Raw genomic sequence first — 14,271 nt, 5'->3', positions numbered from 1 at the left:
AAAAAAAAAAAGAAATGCCAACTTGTTAAATGCCAAGTTTCTTTGCTTTGGGCTGTAATTTTCTGAGTGCATTGTGACAATATGGGTTATTCTGATTAGAAACTTTTGGAATTAATTTATTGGAAAAGCAAGTTATTACTAAATGAAGTTTGATTGGTAGAACTGTTTCAGATGGGGTCCTTGGAGGGCAGACTTGGAAGTAAAGGAAAGGAGTTTCTTCATGATAAAAGGTTGGGAGTCATTCAGCCTTTATCCTTGCTAGTCTTCTTCCCATTATTCAGTCTGTCAGATAGGAAATAAGAGTTTTAATTTTTTTATATTATAAATTTAAATAAATACTACTCATTAACTTAGGAAGACAGTAATTGAAAATCATATTCTTTGGCTGGACATGGTGGCTCACACCTGTAATCCCAGCACTTTGGGAGACCAGGGTAGGAGGACCACTTGAGCCCAGGAGTTCGAGACCAACCCTGGCAACATAGTGAAACCCCAGCTCTACAAAAAAATTTTAAAATTAGCCAGGTATGATGGCATGCACTTGTAGTCCCAGCTACTCGGGAGGCAGAGATGGGAGGATCACTTGAGCCTGGGAGGTTGAGGCTGCAGAGAGCCATGATCATGCTCCTGCACTCCAGCCTGGGTGACAGAGCAAGACCCTGTCTTGGGGGGAGAAAAAAGATATTCTTTAAGTTTTCTTAAATTTATTTCAAAGGGATTTTTTTTTAATGCTTCCTATTATCAGAAAAGCTATTATGTCAAGTTATTATATAAATGATACGTTTAGGATGTTAGCTTTTATAAAACCTAAATTGCCCCTTAATTTCTCATTTTGTAGCTAGCACTATAATTTTATGTAGTACTTTCCCTCCAGTATGGTAGCATGAAGATACTATATATTGCTAGTATATATTCATTAATTGAACTTCATCTCTATCTAAAAAATAAAGCAATTAACCGATTCTTTAAGCTTCCAGAAAATCTGAATTATTTATTTTATAGAACGATGCAATTATACTTCTAATATTTTATAGTCTTTTCATTGGAACTACTAGCCTGCTGATTATTATAATAAGCAGTTTAATAGCATAGGTGATTCTAAAATTTTGTAAACTGGGTACTATTAAATTGCATTTAAAGGTGACGAGACATGTTTTATTAGGTCATTAAGGTACACCTTGGGTGAATATAGAATCATAATTTTACTTCCTAAGGCACACATTAATTAACAAATAAAACATGCCCTGGAGTGTCGTCTTATGACTGTAATATAGCTGCTATATTTTGAGTAGTTTTTTTATTTGTATCCCGCAGTATACTCTGGGCACAGGGGCCACATGCTCGGACTATAATGTAGTTATACGGTGCTACAGAACTTTATTTTCTGCTTTTATCATTTAAGTCCTTTTCATTATAGAACTTGAAAGATTGGGTTCGCTAGCTTTGTAGCAGTATTTCTTTTAGAAATAACTTGGATTTATAGTTTTCACAGAATTTTTTTGTATAACTTTCACTTTTCTTCCTGGCCCTTTAGTTTAATATTTTCCTGTATCTTGCAATTGTATTCCTTTTTTATTGAATTACCTGAGTAATAAGAGACATTTCCTCTCTACTGTTTAATAAACTGTTCCTGAGGAACTAGGTATATTGCTTTGTGTACCTATTTAGAGCTGTGAGTGTTCTGCTAAAGGTAAATTACAGTGAAGTGTCTAAATAGTACTGTTGAATTAGCAATTACAATAAATTAGTTTATAAAACTCTTTCCTATGTACCATTATCCTTTCAAAAAAGCTATAAAGGTTGGGTTTTTTTTTTGTTTGTTTGTTTTGTTTGTTTTTTTTCCCGGCTAGTCAGATGAAGCAGTGCGAGTAGAGAAGGAACAAAGAAATCTATACCTGGTTGTGGTCAGTTAGTTGTAAACACCACTGCACTCGGACCAGCCTGTAGTTTTTTCCATCACTGCAGTGTATCAGATACTGGCATATTGTTATTGCTTATGAAATAGCGCATTTCATTAACATTCTGTGTGGTTTTGGAATCTTAAGGCATTTACACATTTAAATTTTACAAAGTGATGACACTGATTTGGGCAGTAATTCTTAGTCTCATGTTTGGTGGGTTCTTTTCTAACATAACTCTTCTTTCCGTGTGTAGGATTGTGGATAATATGCCTGTAACATGGTGTTACGATGTTGAAGATGGTCAGAGGTTCTGTAATCCTGGATTTCCTATTGGCTGTTACATTACAGATAAAGGCCATGCAAAAGATGCCTGTGTTATTAATGTAAGTTCATGATAAACTCTGCTGCTTTTTTAGAACATGGCTTTTGACAGAATTCAGTCTTTACCTGGACAAAATTGTTATATTCGTTTAATGAGTACAGTTCAGATGTTCTGAAGTACAACTACTTCAGTCTTAAACTTACAGCAGATTAATAATGTGTAAGTTGAGCCTTAGAATTGGAATAATTCAGATTCAGTTCAGCGTTTACTGAGAGTGTCTGTTGTATGTTAAGTGCTATGGTAAGGTCTAGAACTTTGTTCTAACTCTCATACATCTTACATATTAAAAAATGTACATAGTAGAGTGTCAAAAAAGACTTGATTATAAGTTAACTAGATTTGTATTGCTGAAGGTCAGATATACCTTTTTTAAGACCTATCTGTCTTTGAGGCCATTCTTTTATATTTAAAATAGATTAATCAAATAGAGACATTACTATAGAAGGTAATTAGAACTATGTGGGGATATATGTTAAAATAAATTTTGTGTAATCAGATCAACCTGATTTAAATCTCTTAATGGATCAGATCCAGTGGAAGTTAGCATGAGCTTAATCATGAAACTGATTATATCAGTTAGTGCTTTTGTGTTGTGCACTCACAAAAGACCAGAGATACTTGAGTAATTTAGGTTATGAGTTTAGTCCAAACTTACAAGCTTCCAGGCAGGAAAAGTGTTTAAATGTATAAGCTTTAGTGTGCTCGTAATATTTTAAATATTTTGTTTCATTTTAAATGAAAGGCTAGAAAATANGATAAAAGGTTGGGAGTCATTCAGCCTTTATCCTTGCTAGTCTTCTTCCCATTATTCAGTCTGTCAGATAGGAAATAAGAGTTTTAATTTTTTTATATTATTAATTTAAATAAATACTACTCATTAACTTAGGAAGACAGTAATTGAAAATCATATTCTTTGGCTGGACATGGTGGCTCACACCTGTAATCCCAGCACTTTGGGAGACCAGGGTAGGAGGACCACTTGAGCCCAGGAGTTCGAGACCAACCCTGGCAACATAGTGAAACCCCAGCTCTACAAAAAAATTTTAAAAATTAGCCAGGTATGATGGCATGCACTTGTAGTCCCAGCTACTCGGGAGGCAGAGATGGGAGGATCACTTGAGCCTGGGAGGTTGAGGCTGCAGAGAGCCATGATCATGCTCCTGCACTCCAGCCTGGGTGACAGAGCAAGACCCTGTCTTGGGGGGAGAAAAAAGATATTCTTTAAGTTTTCTTAAATTTATTTCAAAGGGATTTTTTTTTAATGCTTCCTATTATCAGAAAAAGCTATTATGTCAAGTTATTATATAAATGATACGTTTAGGATGTTAGCTTTTATAAAACCTAAATTGCCCCTTAATTTCTCATTTTGTAGCTAGCACTATAATTTTTATGTAGTACTTTCCCTCCAGTATGGTAGCATGAAGATACTATATATTGCTAGTATATATTCATTAATTGAACTTCATCTCTATCTAAAAAATAAAGCAATTAACCGATTCTTTAAGCTTCCAGAAAATCTGAATTATTTATTTTATAGAACGATGCAATTATACTTCTAATATTTTATAGTCTTTTCATTGGAACTACTAGCCTGCTGATTATTATAATAAGCAGTTTAATAGCATAGGTGATTCTAAAATTTTGTAAACTGGGTACTATTAAATTGCATTTAAAGGTGACGAGACATGTTTTATTAGGTCATTAAGGTACACCTTGGGTGAATATAGAATCATAATTTTACTTCCTAAGGCACACATTAATTAACAAATAAAACATGCCCTGGAGTGTCGTCTTATGACTGTAATATAGCTGCTATATTTTGAGTAGTTTTTTTATTTGTATCCCGCAGTATACTCTGGGCACAGGGGGCCACATGCTCGGACTATAATGTAGTTATACGGTGCTACAGAACTTTATTTTCTGCTTTTATCATTTAAGTCCTTTTTCATTATAGAACTTGAAAGATTGGGTTCGCTAGCTTTGTAGCAGTATTTCTTTTAGAAATAACTTGGATTTATAGTTTTCACAGAATTTTTTTGTATAACTTTCACTTTTCTTCCTGGCCCTTTAGTTTAATATTTTCCTGTATCTTGCAATTGTATTCCTTTTTTATTGAATTACCTGAGTAAAAAGAGACATTTCCTCTCTACTGTTTAATAAACTGTTCCTGAGGAACTAGGTATATTGCTTTGTGTACCTATTTAGAGCTGTGAGTGTTCTGCTAAAGGTAAATTACAGTGAAGTGTCTAAATAGTACTGTTGAATTAGCAATTACAATAAATTAGTTTATAAAACTCTTTCCTATGTACCATTATCCTTTCAAAAAAGCTATAAAGGTTGGGTTTTTTTTTTGTTTGTTTGTTTTGTTTGTTTTTTTTCCCGGCTAGTCAGATGAAGCAGTGCGAGTAGAGAAGGAACAAAGAAATCTATACCTGGTTGTGGTCAGTTAGTTGTAAACACCACTGCACTCGGACCAGCCTGTAGTTTTTTCCATCACTGCAGTGTATCAGATACTGGCATATTGTTATTGCTTATGAAATAGCGCATTTCATTAACATTCTGTGTGGTTTTTGGAATCTTAAGGCATTTACACATTTAAATTTTACAAAGTGATGACACTGATTTGGGCAGTAATTCTTAGTCTCATGTTTGGTGGGTTCTTTTCTAACATAACTCTTCTTTCCGTGTGTAGGATTGTGGATAATATGCCTGTAACATGGTGTTACGATGTTGAAGATGGTCAGAGGTTCTGTAATCCTGGATTTCCTATTGGCTGTTACATTACAGATAAAGGCCATGCAAAAGATGCCTGTGTTATTAATGTAAGTTCATGATAAACTCTGCTGCTTTTTTAGAACATGGCTTTTGACAGAATTCAGTCTTTACCTGGACAAAAATTGTTATATTCGTTTAATGAGTACAGTTCAGATGTTCTGAAGTACAACTACTTCAGTCTTAAACTTACAGCAGATTAATAATGTGTAAGTTGAGCCTTAGAATTGGAATAATTCAGATTCAGTTCAGCGTTTACTGAGAGTGTCTGTTGTATGTTAAGTGCTATGGTAAGGTCTAGAACTTTGTTCTAACTCTCATACATCTTACATATTAAAAAATGTACATAGTAGAGTGTCAAAAAAGACTTGATTATAAGTTAACTAGATTTGTATTGCTGAAGGTCAGATATACCTTTTTTAAGACCTATCTGTCTTTGAGGCCATTCTTTTATATTTAAAAATAGATTAATCAAATAGAGACATTACTATAGAAGGTAATTAGAACTATGTGGGGATATATGTTAAAATAAATTTTGTGTAATCAGATCAACCTGATTTAAATCTCTTAATGGATCAGATCCAGTGGAAGTTAGCATGAGCTTAATCATGAAACTGATTATATCAGTTAGTGCTTTTGTGTTGTGCACTCACAAAAGACCAGAGATACTTGAGTAATTTAGGTTATGAGTTTAGTCCAAACTTACAAGCTTCCAGGCAGGAAAAGTGTTTAAATGTATAAGCTTTAGTGTGCTCGTAATATTTTAAATTTTATTTTGTTTCATTTTAAATGAAAGGCTAGAAAATACTAGATTAGTGTTCTTTTGAATTGGTACTTACTAAATTTTCTGTTAAAAAAAAACTGTAAGAAGCAGATACCTTCCCCAATTAATTTTTGGCTTAAAAAGAATTTAAGTATAAAGTTGAAACATGTTAATATGAAAGGATTAAAATTCCATTCAAACTTAAATTTTCTTGTTGTAGCCCATTTTAAAGTTTTATGTTTTGACTCTTATGTAGTTTTCTACCTTTAACTTTTAAGTTCTGTTTCGCAGTCAGAATTCCATGAAAGAGATACATTTTACATCTTCAACCATGTTGACATCAAAATATACTATCATGTTGTTGAAACTGGGTCCATGGGAGCAAGATTAGTGGCTGCTAAACTTGAACCAAAAAGGTAATTATATTAATGGTAAAAAGTAAACAAGTATAAGTGAAATTTAGACCCAAAGTATAAGTATTTGGGGCCCAATTACTCCTAAATATTCTGGCATTTCAGGATTGATTTGGCATGATTTGTTATTGAGTTATGGGTCCAGCTGTCCAGAGAAACCGTACCAGTAGTTCTTTTCCTGTCATGACAAGCGGTCAAGCCAAGGTGCCTTTGTGTTTTGTTTTCAATCAGGAGCTTTTCCATGTGTCAGTGGGGAAGGAGAAGTTGAGTGGTTGGGATAGGTTCCCCTTCATAGTGGAAAGAACACTGCCTCAGATACCTGCAGCTTTCCTCTGGTCAGAGGCCCGAATGAGTGGACACGTACTATGATTTCTCAAGCCCCTATGCAGTGTTAGATGCCAGTATGAAATACTAGCCATTGAAAGACAGCTCTTCAACTTGTTTGTTATTTTTTATCAGAAACGTACATATCAGTTATTTATGAGATCTTTCTTTTAAGTATTTCATTTTTTTCATTACTTTTTCTGCCATTGAATTAGCCTTTTTCTCATGCACTGGTGGTAAAGAAATACATGTCATAATAAGATGGCAGTTAAACTCCATCAGTATATATTTTTTTAATAAGATTATTTAGCCAGGCACAGTGGCTCACACCTGTAATCTCAACACTTTGGGGCAGCCAAAGCAAGAGGATCACTTGAGGTCAGGAGTTTAAGACCAGGCTAGGCAACACAGTGAGACCCTGTCTCTACCGAAAATAAATTAGCTGGGCATGGTGGCCCGTGCATGTAGGAGGCTGAAGTGGGAGGATCACTTGAGCCCAGGAGTTCAAGACCAGCCTGGGCAACATAGTGAGACCCTGTCTCTACAGAAAATTTAAAAATTAGCTGGGCACTGTGGCCCATGCCTGTAGGAGGCTGAAGTAGGAGGATCACTTGAACCCAGGAGTTTAAAGCTGCAGTGAGCCGAGATCACACCACTGTACACCAGCCTGGGTAACAGAGCAAGACCTTGTCTCAAAAAAAAAAAAAAAAAAGGCCAGGCATGGTGGCTCATGCTGTAATCCCAGCACTTTGAGAGACTAAGGCAGGAGGATTGCTTGAGCCCAGGGGTTCAAGATCAGCCTGGACAACATAGCAAGACCTTGTCTCTACAAAAAATGAAAAATTAGCTGGGCATGGGGCGTGGTGGCACACACCTGTAGTCCCATCTACTTGGGAGACTGAGGTGGGAGGATCACTTGAGCCCAGGAGTTTGAGACTGCATTGCACTGTGATGGCACCACCACACTCAGGCCTGGGTAAGAGAGCAAGACCCTGTCCCCCCCCCAAAAAAAAAAATTATTTAAATGCTCTTCAAAAGTATGTTTATAATTTTGTACACATATTTATATGAAGTAGATATTTATGCTATTAAATATGACATGAGCAATTTCACCTTTGTCAGCAGCATTTTAAAATACGTACAAAATCTCTAACCTTTCTTTACCTCATTTAAAAAAAATTGTACTTTATCAGCATCTTGCCAAAATGTTTCTTCCCACAGCTTCAAACATACCCATGTAGATAAACCAGACTGCTCAGGGCCCCCCATGGACATAAGTAACAAGGCTTCTGGGGAGATAAAAATTGCCTATACTTACTCTGTTAGCTTCAAGGTAAGTCTGTTGTTATCTTTAGTATAATTCTGAAACTGATTTTAAATTTGTACTACTTAAACTAATTAAAATGTTACTGTTTATGCTTGTCAAATAAAGAAGCTATGAATGAGCTGATTTTTAGGATAGTTTGTCAGTGTACCAAGCAACATAATCACTCTTGAAACTAAGTCTTAGTTTAAATGAGAATATAGAGGAAGTTGGAGACTTGAGCCTGACTTAGTGTTAAGCATAAGAGATACATATAAGACAAAAGTCAAAAATAGGCATGGAGGATGGGATGGAAATGCCAGAGATATATTCAGAAACCATTTGGGAAATCAGCACCATACTTTAAAGGATTTAAATATGAACTTTAAATGGAGAGCTTCCGATTGGTAGATCGTCTTAGAAAATTGAAGGGAGTGTTTCCATTAACGAAGTTTCTTAAAATGCAAATTCATTTTATGAGAATCTTAGTATTCTACTTCTATTTTTTCACCATTTTAAAATCAGGATTTAAGTATGAACTTTTAATGAAGAATTTCCAATTGAGAAATTGTCTTAGAAAATTGAAGGGAGTATTTTTATTAACGAAGTTTCTTAAAATGCAGGTTTACTTAGGCAGTGTTCCACCTCTATTTTTAAAAACTTTTGGCAATCCAATATAGTTGTGATGTTTAATATCCCCGTATAATGTTTCATTTTGCAAACCTGGCTCAGTAAACAGTATATATTTCTGGATATTAAGAGCTCAGTGTGCCTGGGATGGCTGGTCTATTCCCCTGGCATAAAGAGAAGAATAATTATTCCATTCCATTCCATTATTTTCTTAAAAAAAAATACATATAGCTCTAAATGTAGGCATCTAAACATCTAGTTATAATTTAAAGCAATACTTTTAGTGGGTATTACTAGGAATTCTTTTTTTTTTTTTTGGCTGCATAATCTTACTCTCATTTCCCCTAGACTTTAGTAAATCTGAAACCCTCTGAATCTCAGGACTAACCAAAGTTATGATAATTTAGAAATTGCAATTGTTGACTCAATGGAAGGGCAAGCTTTGAATGGCGTTTTTTCTGTTCTTAATGTGTTGTCAGCAGATGTTTACTTAAAGAGATTTTTTAATCTCCTCTAGGAAGATGATAAGATCAGATGGGCATCTAGATGGGACTATATTCTGGAGTCTATGCCTCATACCCACATTCAGTGGTTTAGGTAAGAGTACAGAGTTGGCCTGCTTTTGCTTTCTACTTTTCTACCCTCTGTCCCTTTGAACATCTCATTTACTCTCAAATCCTCTACTTTATTCAAAAGTCTGGCCTTGGGTTCAAATCCTGGCTCTCAGCCACTGATTGTGAGTCACGGCAGGTCCCTTAATTTCTCAGCGTCTGTTTCTTTATCTAGAAATACCCACCTCATGGGATTGTTGTGAGGATTAAAGGACATAATGGGACAGAGCGTTTGAGGACATTGCCTGGCACATTAAGAGTGTTCAGAAACAGAAGCTGCTGCTGTTGCTATGACTTTATTATTATCCCCTTCAAACATGATTCAAAACTTTTCTAGAAGGCTGTTCATGTTGCCATAACCCTCCTTTTCCTATTGCTGTCTGATCTTTTTGACACTCACTAATTTACTGAGTAAAGTTGTTCTTCAGTAAATTTCTTAAGGGCACAAGCCAGTCCTTTGTTGTGGCAATGATTTGGGCACAGTAGTTATTTCATAATATTGACCATGTACCAAAAAATTCTAGTTCAAAGCAGACTATGAAATGGTATTATTGATAAGTATATAATGTTATTTATCTACTAGAGGGAAACATGAAAGAACACAGTTCATTGAATTTGTTGGATTTTAGGTAGCTTTCATTTTGATTTTGATTAAGACTACTTTAATGTTACTCAGTAAACAGTTTTTAAAAGAGTTTTACTGTTCCTAAGATTAAGCTACAGATTACTCATAATGTGCTTATTTCTACAGCATAATGAATTCCCTGGTCATTGTCCTCTTCTTATCTGGAATGGTAGCTATGATTATGTTACGGACACTGCACAAAGATATTGCCAGATATAATCAGATGGACTCTACGGTAAGTGGAAACATTTTAGGCTTTAGTGTGCCCACAACACTGTTTATAGTTATTTTGCGGAAAGGTAAAATAATAGCTTTAGAATCTGCTTTTAAAACATTCTTCTACAAAAAAAAAACAAAAACAAAAAAATTCTTCTCAAAAGTTTTCTTGAATTCACATTTTCAAATAAGAAAGCGATACTTAACAATAAATATTCTTGGCCGGGCACAGTGGCTCACGCCTGTAATCCCAGCACTTTGGGAGGCCGAAGTGGGCAGATCACCTGAGGTCAGGAGTTCAAGACCAGCCTGGCCGACATGGCAAAACCCCATCTCTACTAAAAACACAAAAATTAGCCAGGTATGGTGGCGGGTACCTGTAGTCCCAACTACTCGGGAGGCTGAGGCAGGAGAATTGCTTGAACCCAGGAGGCGGAGGCTGCAGTGAGCCGAGATCGTACTCCAGCCTGGGTGACAGGGCGAGACTCTGTCTCAAAAAAAAAAAAAGAATTGATCCTCTAGAAATGGAGTCAGCACAGCCTTGGGAGCTGACCTGCTCGCAGCCTCCTCTGTGGGAATGGACTGGTGCAGCGGGGGGTGTAGGTGCAGTTACAACTCTAAGTTTTCTCTATCCCTCACACATACCCGTTTGTGAAACCACAAAGTTGAATCGAATAACTCCTAAGCAACTTTTATTTGTGTGGTTGTTTAATTTTTTAAAGTTAATTTTCATAAATTTGTATCATTTCAACCTTTTGGTATATTCAAAATAATTGCATGTCCCAGCCTCTTTAGTCTCAAACTTTTTAAGTTGCACAATGTTATACATTTTCTACTCTTCATTTCATGGCAGCATAATAAAAGAATTTTCACAAGAATCACAGTAATTTGGAATGAATGGAAAAAACCCGGGTTTTATGTATTCTTTTCCCCAGTTTCTTCAACCTCTTCTCCCCAACCTCTCTGACCTGTTCTGATTGGGAAAATATATATGAATATTTATAAGCTTTTAACATTTGTACTCTACAGTCTCTTTCCTATGATTTTATTGATTTTATGTCTTATTAAATATTAAAGTGATTTAAAAATACTCTGCTCATAATTGGCTGTTCCAAATAATTGCTGTTAATGGAGTTTTGTCTTAATTTGCACAGCGTCGCCATGTGGAACCGGGCTGCTGGTGACCCTGCTTCCACTCCTGTCCTACTTCCCATCTCTTAGCACAGCAGTCAGAGTGAAACTGCTCAAATGGAAATCAGATCGTTTCACTCCTGAGCACAGCCCTCCAGGGACTTCTCTTCACACAGAGCAAGAGTCAGAGGCTTTACAGTGGCCTGTAAGGCCCCACATTACCTCAGCACTCTGCTGCACCTGTGCCAGCTATCTTCCTGTTCCTCAGACTGGGCAGACACAGGTTCCCACCTCAGAGCCTTCACACTCATTGTTCTATCTGCTAAGAATGTCCGCCCCTCATTTACATGGCTAGTTCCCTTACCTCCCTCCGATCTTTACAAAATGTTATCTTCCCATTGAGCCCCTCCCAGCTGTCGCATTTAAGTTACATCCTGTCCTGCACACACCCATACATCCTGTTTTTCTGTATAGCGCTTATTGCCATCTAATGTACAGTGTATTTTCCTGACTTATTTTGTTTATTGTCTGCCTTCCTAATGAGATCATGTACTCTTGAGAGTAGGAATTTTTCTGTTACACTCACTGTGGTATCTGGTGTTTTAAACAGAGCCGAGCTTATAGTTGGTGCTCAATGAATATTTCTTGAATGAATGAATGAATGAATGAGTCACTTCTTGATGTACGACTTACTGATGCATTGCTGGGTTCATGATAGGGAACAGGTATTCAAGGACTCCTCCTGCTCCAACCCACTGCCCAAAACCAGGAGCCAAGACCAGAGCAGGAAACATTGCACGCCTGAGAGGTGCACTGACCCTGTGGTTCAGTGTTGTTTTTGAGTCTTTAACCGTTTGGAAGGCTGTCTGGTGGGTCATTTGCAAGGAGCTGAACCTCAGGCTCCTGGATTAAGCCTGGATTCTGAAAGGGGGGCCAATTGGTTCTAGGTTAGTGAGAACCTCTGATTCTGGGCAGAATCAAGTAGAAAACCTCTGGGAAAAAAAGTCTCCCAAATTTAGATTCACAGGATTCTTCTAATTTAAGGTCAATAAAATATGAGCTACTAGTTGGAAATTCACAAAATTTATAGTAAAGGACAGATTTAGACCTCTGGAGATTCCAGATCCTGGAACTCTTCATTGCAAATAAAATATATGAAAAAGTAACAGCTCAGAATTTCTCAGAATAGATGAAAAGTAAAAATCCATAGATATAGGAAACACAGTGTATCCTAAGCAAATAAATAAAAAGAAATCCACATGTAGATCAATTGTGACAAAACTATAGAACCTTAGAGAAAGGAGAATATCTTAGAGTCAGCTCAAGGGAAAAAAGACTCAGCATCTACAGAGGAAAAAACAGTTAGATTGACAATGGAAACTCCAAGACTAAGTATCATTAAATTGGCAAGAGTAATTACCTATTTACATAGAATTATATACACAGAGAAGTTATCTTTCAAAAATGAAGATGAGGCCAAGGTGAGAGAATCACTTGAGCACAGGAGTTCAAGACCAGCCTGGGCAACACAGGGAGACCCCATCTCTACAAAAAAAAAAAATTAAAAAATTAAAAATTCATTGGGTGTGGTGGCTCACGCCTGTGGTTCTAACTACTTGTGAGACTAAGATGGAAGGATCACTTGGGCTCAGGAGGTCAAGGATGCAGTGAGCCGTGATCGCACCACTACACTCCAGCCTGGGCAACAGATCTCCCTGTCTCAAAAAAAAAAAAAAAAGATGAATGAAGGCAAGGTGTTTATCTTTTACAGATGAGCAGAAACAGTTGACAACAAGCTGACCTTCATGGAAAGAATTTATAGAAAGCTTGAGCAAATAATAAATAAATGAAGTGAATCCTCAAGGGAGATTTAGAAGGCTTGGTGAACAAAGAAATTCCAAGTAAACATTTTCTGTGTACAATGAGTCTAAATGTAGAGGTTAACAAATGTATATCAACAGGAGAAAACAGATGCTTTACTGAATGGTATTGGGGATAAAGTGGGTGGTCACCTGGGGAAAAAAGGTAAATTCTAACTTTATTACCTAAAATAGTGATTTACATGAAAATGAATCTATAAAACACTAGAAGAACATATAGAAAGTTATGTTTAAATCTTAGAGAACGGTAGAATTTTATGAGTATCACAGAGAGACAAAAGCCATAAAAGAAATTATTGCTCTGTGATTGTTGTTTGTTCACCTGGTACGTTGGCAGAAATTTAAATGTTTGATGTAAGTCTGTGTTGGGGATTGAGGACATGAGCACTTTGATACATAATGTATGAGGATGTAAAGAGATATAACCTTTGGAGAACAATTTGACAGTACCTGTCTTAGTTTATAATATAAATTGACCCAACAATTTCATTTCTAGAAATTAATGAATGCAGAAGATTTAAAGTTTTAACAATAAGCATGTGATTTTTTATAAATAGCAGAAGAATATAAACAACCCAAATACCTGTCAACAGGGGATTAATTTTAGAAATTATAGAACATCCATATAGTAGAATATAATTACTAAAAGAATGAGGTAACCATATATACAAAGAGGATACGCACCTTCATGATATTGTTAGACTAAAAAAGCAAGATAGGAAAATGTGTATAATATGCAACCATTTTGTAAAAAAAAAATCTATTCATACATTTGTTTATATATAGGTAGAATATCTCTGCAAGAATAGCAAGAACCTAGTCCCATTGGTTTGCAGCAGAACAAGGGGCCTTGCTCCCTGGGGAAACTTAGTTTTCACTTACACCTTTTGATATTTGTAGTGCCTACTTAATAAAAGTGATCAGAAAATGGCCCCTCTTAATACTACCCCACCTAAAAGAAGAGATGCGTGTACTTTTCCTCCCCTACTTTTAAATACACATTCTCAAAAGTAAGGAGATTAGTGTACCCACACCCTAGTCCAACACTTAATCATCTCAGGTTCAATCTTGTTTCCATCTATGGAATGCCACTTATGCCCACCAGGTTTTTTGAAGCCAATCCCAGATATGGTTTTAGTTCACTTAGAGCCTGCATACTTCTAATAATACTTCAACTTTGTACATTCCTTGTAAATGACCAAGTGGAGTCTAATTCCCAAGTGTAGGAAAGAATTTTGTACCAAAGGGAGGAAAATATTTTGATTTTACTATTGCCTTAAAAGTTAGACATTTTATTTATTTATTTATTTATTTATTTAT

The 14,271-nt window shown here is 36.0% G+C and overlaps 1 protein-coding gene across 1 annotated transcript in view; it reads left to right on the top strand.

The window, feature by feature from the left end:
- Nucleotides 1-14,271, top strand: part of TM9SF2 (transmembrane 9 superfamily member 2) — a 78,760-nt gene that overhangs the window by 39,340 nt on the left and 25,149 nt on the right. The window contains exons 5-9 of the mRNA XM_017861916.1: nucleotides 2,155-2,284; nucleotides 6,110-6,234; nucleotides 7,777-7,888; nucleotides 9,006-9,085; nucleotides 9,851-9,959. Coding sequence (XP_017717405.1) covers nucleotides 2,155-2,284; nucleotides 6,110-6,234; nucleotides 7,777-7,888; nucleotides 9,006-9,085; nucleotides 9,851-9,959 — 556 coding nt within the window. The remainder of the gene's footprint in view (nucleotides 1-2,154; nucleotides 2,285-6,109; nucleotides 6,235-7,776; nucleotides 7,889-9,005; nucleotides 9,086-9,850; nucleotides 9,960-14,271) is intronic.

Source organism: Rhinopithecus bieti, unplaced genomic scaffold, assembly GCF_001698545.2.
Source record: "Rhinopithecus bieti isolate Rb0 unplaced genomic scaffold, ASM169854v2 scaffold_2254, whole genome shotgun sequence".
In the NCBI taxonomy this organism is placed as follows: Eukaryota; Metazoa; Chordata; class Mammalia; order Primates; family Cercopithecidae; genus Rhinopithecus; species Rhinopithecus bieti.
This window is presented reverse-complemented; position numbering and strand designations above follow the sequence as displayed.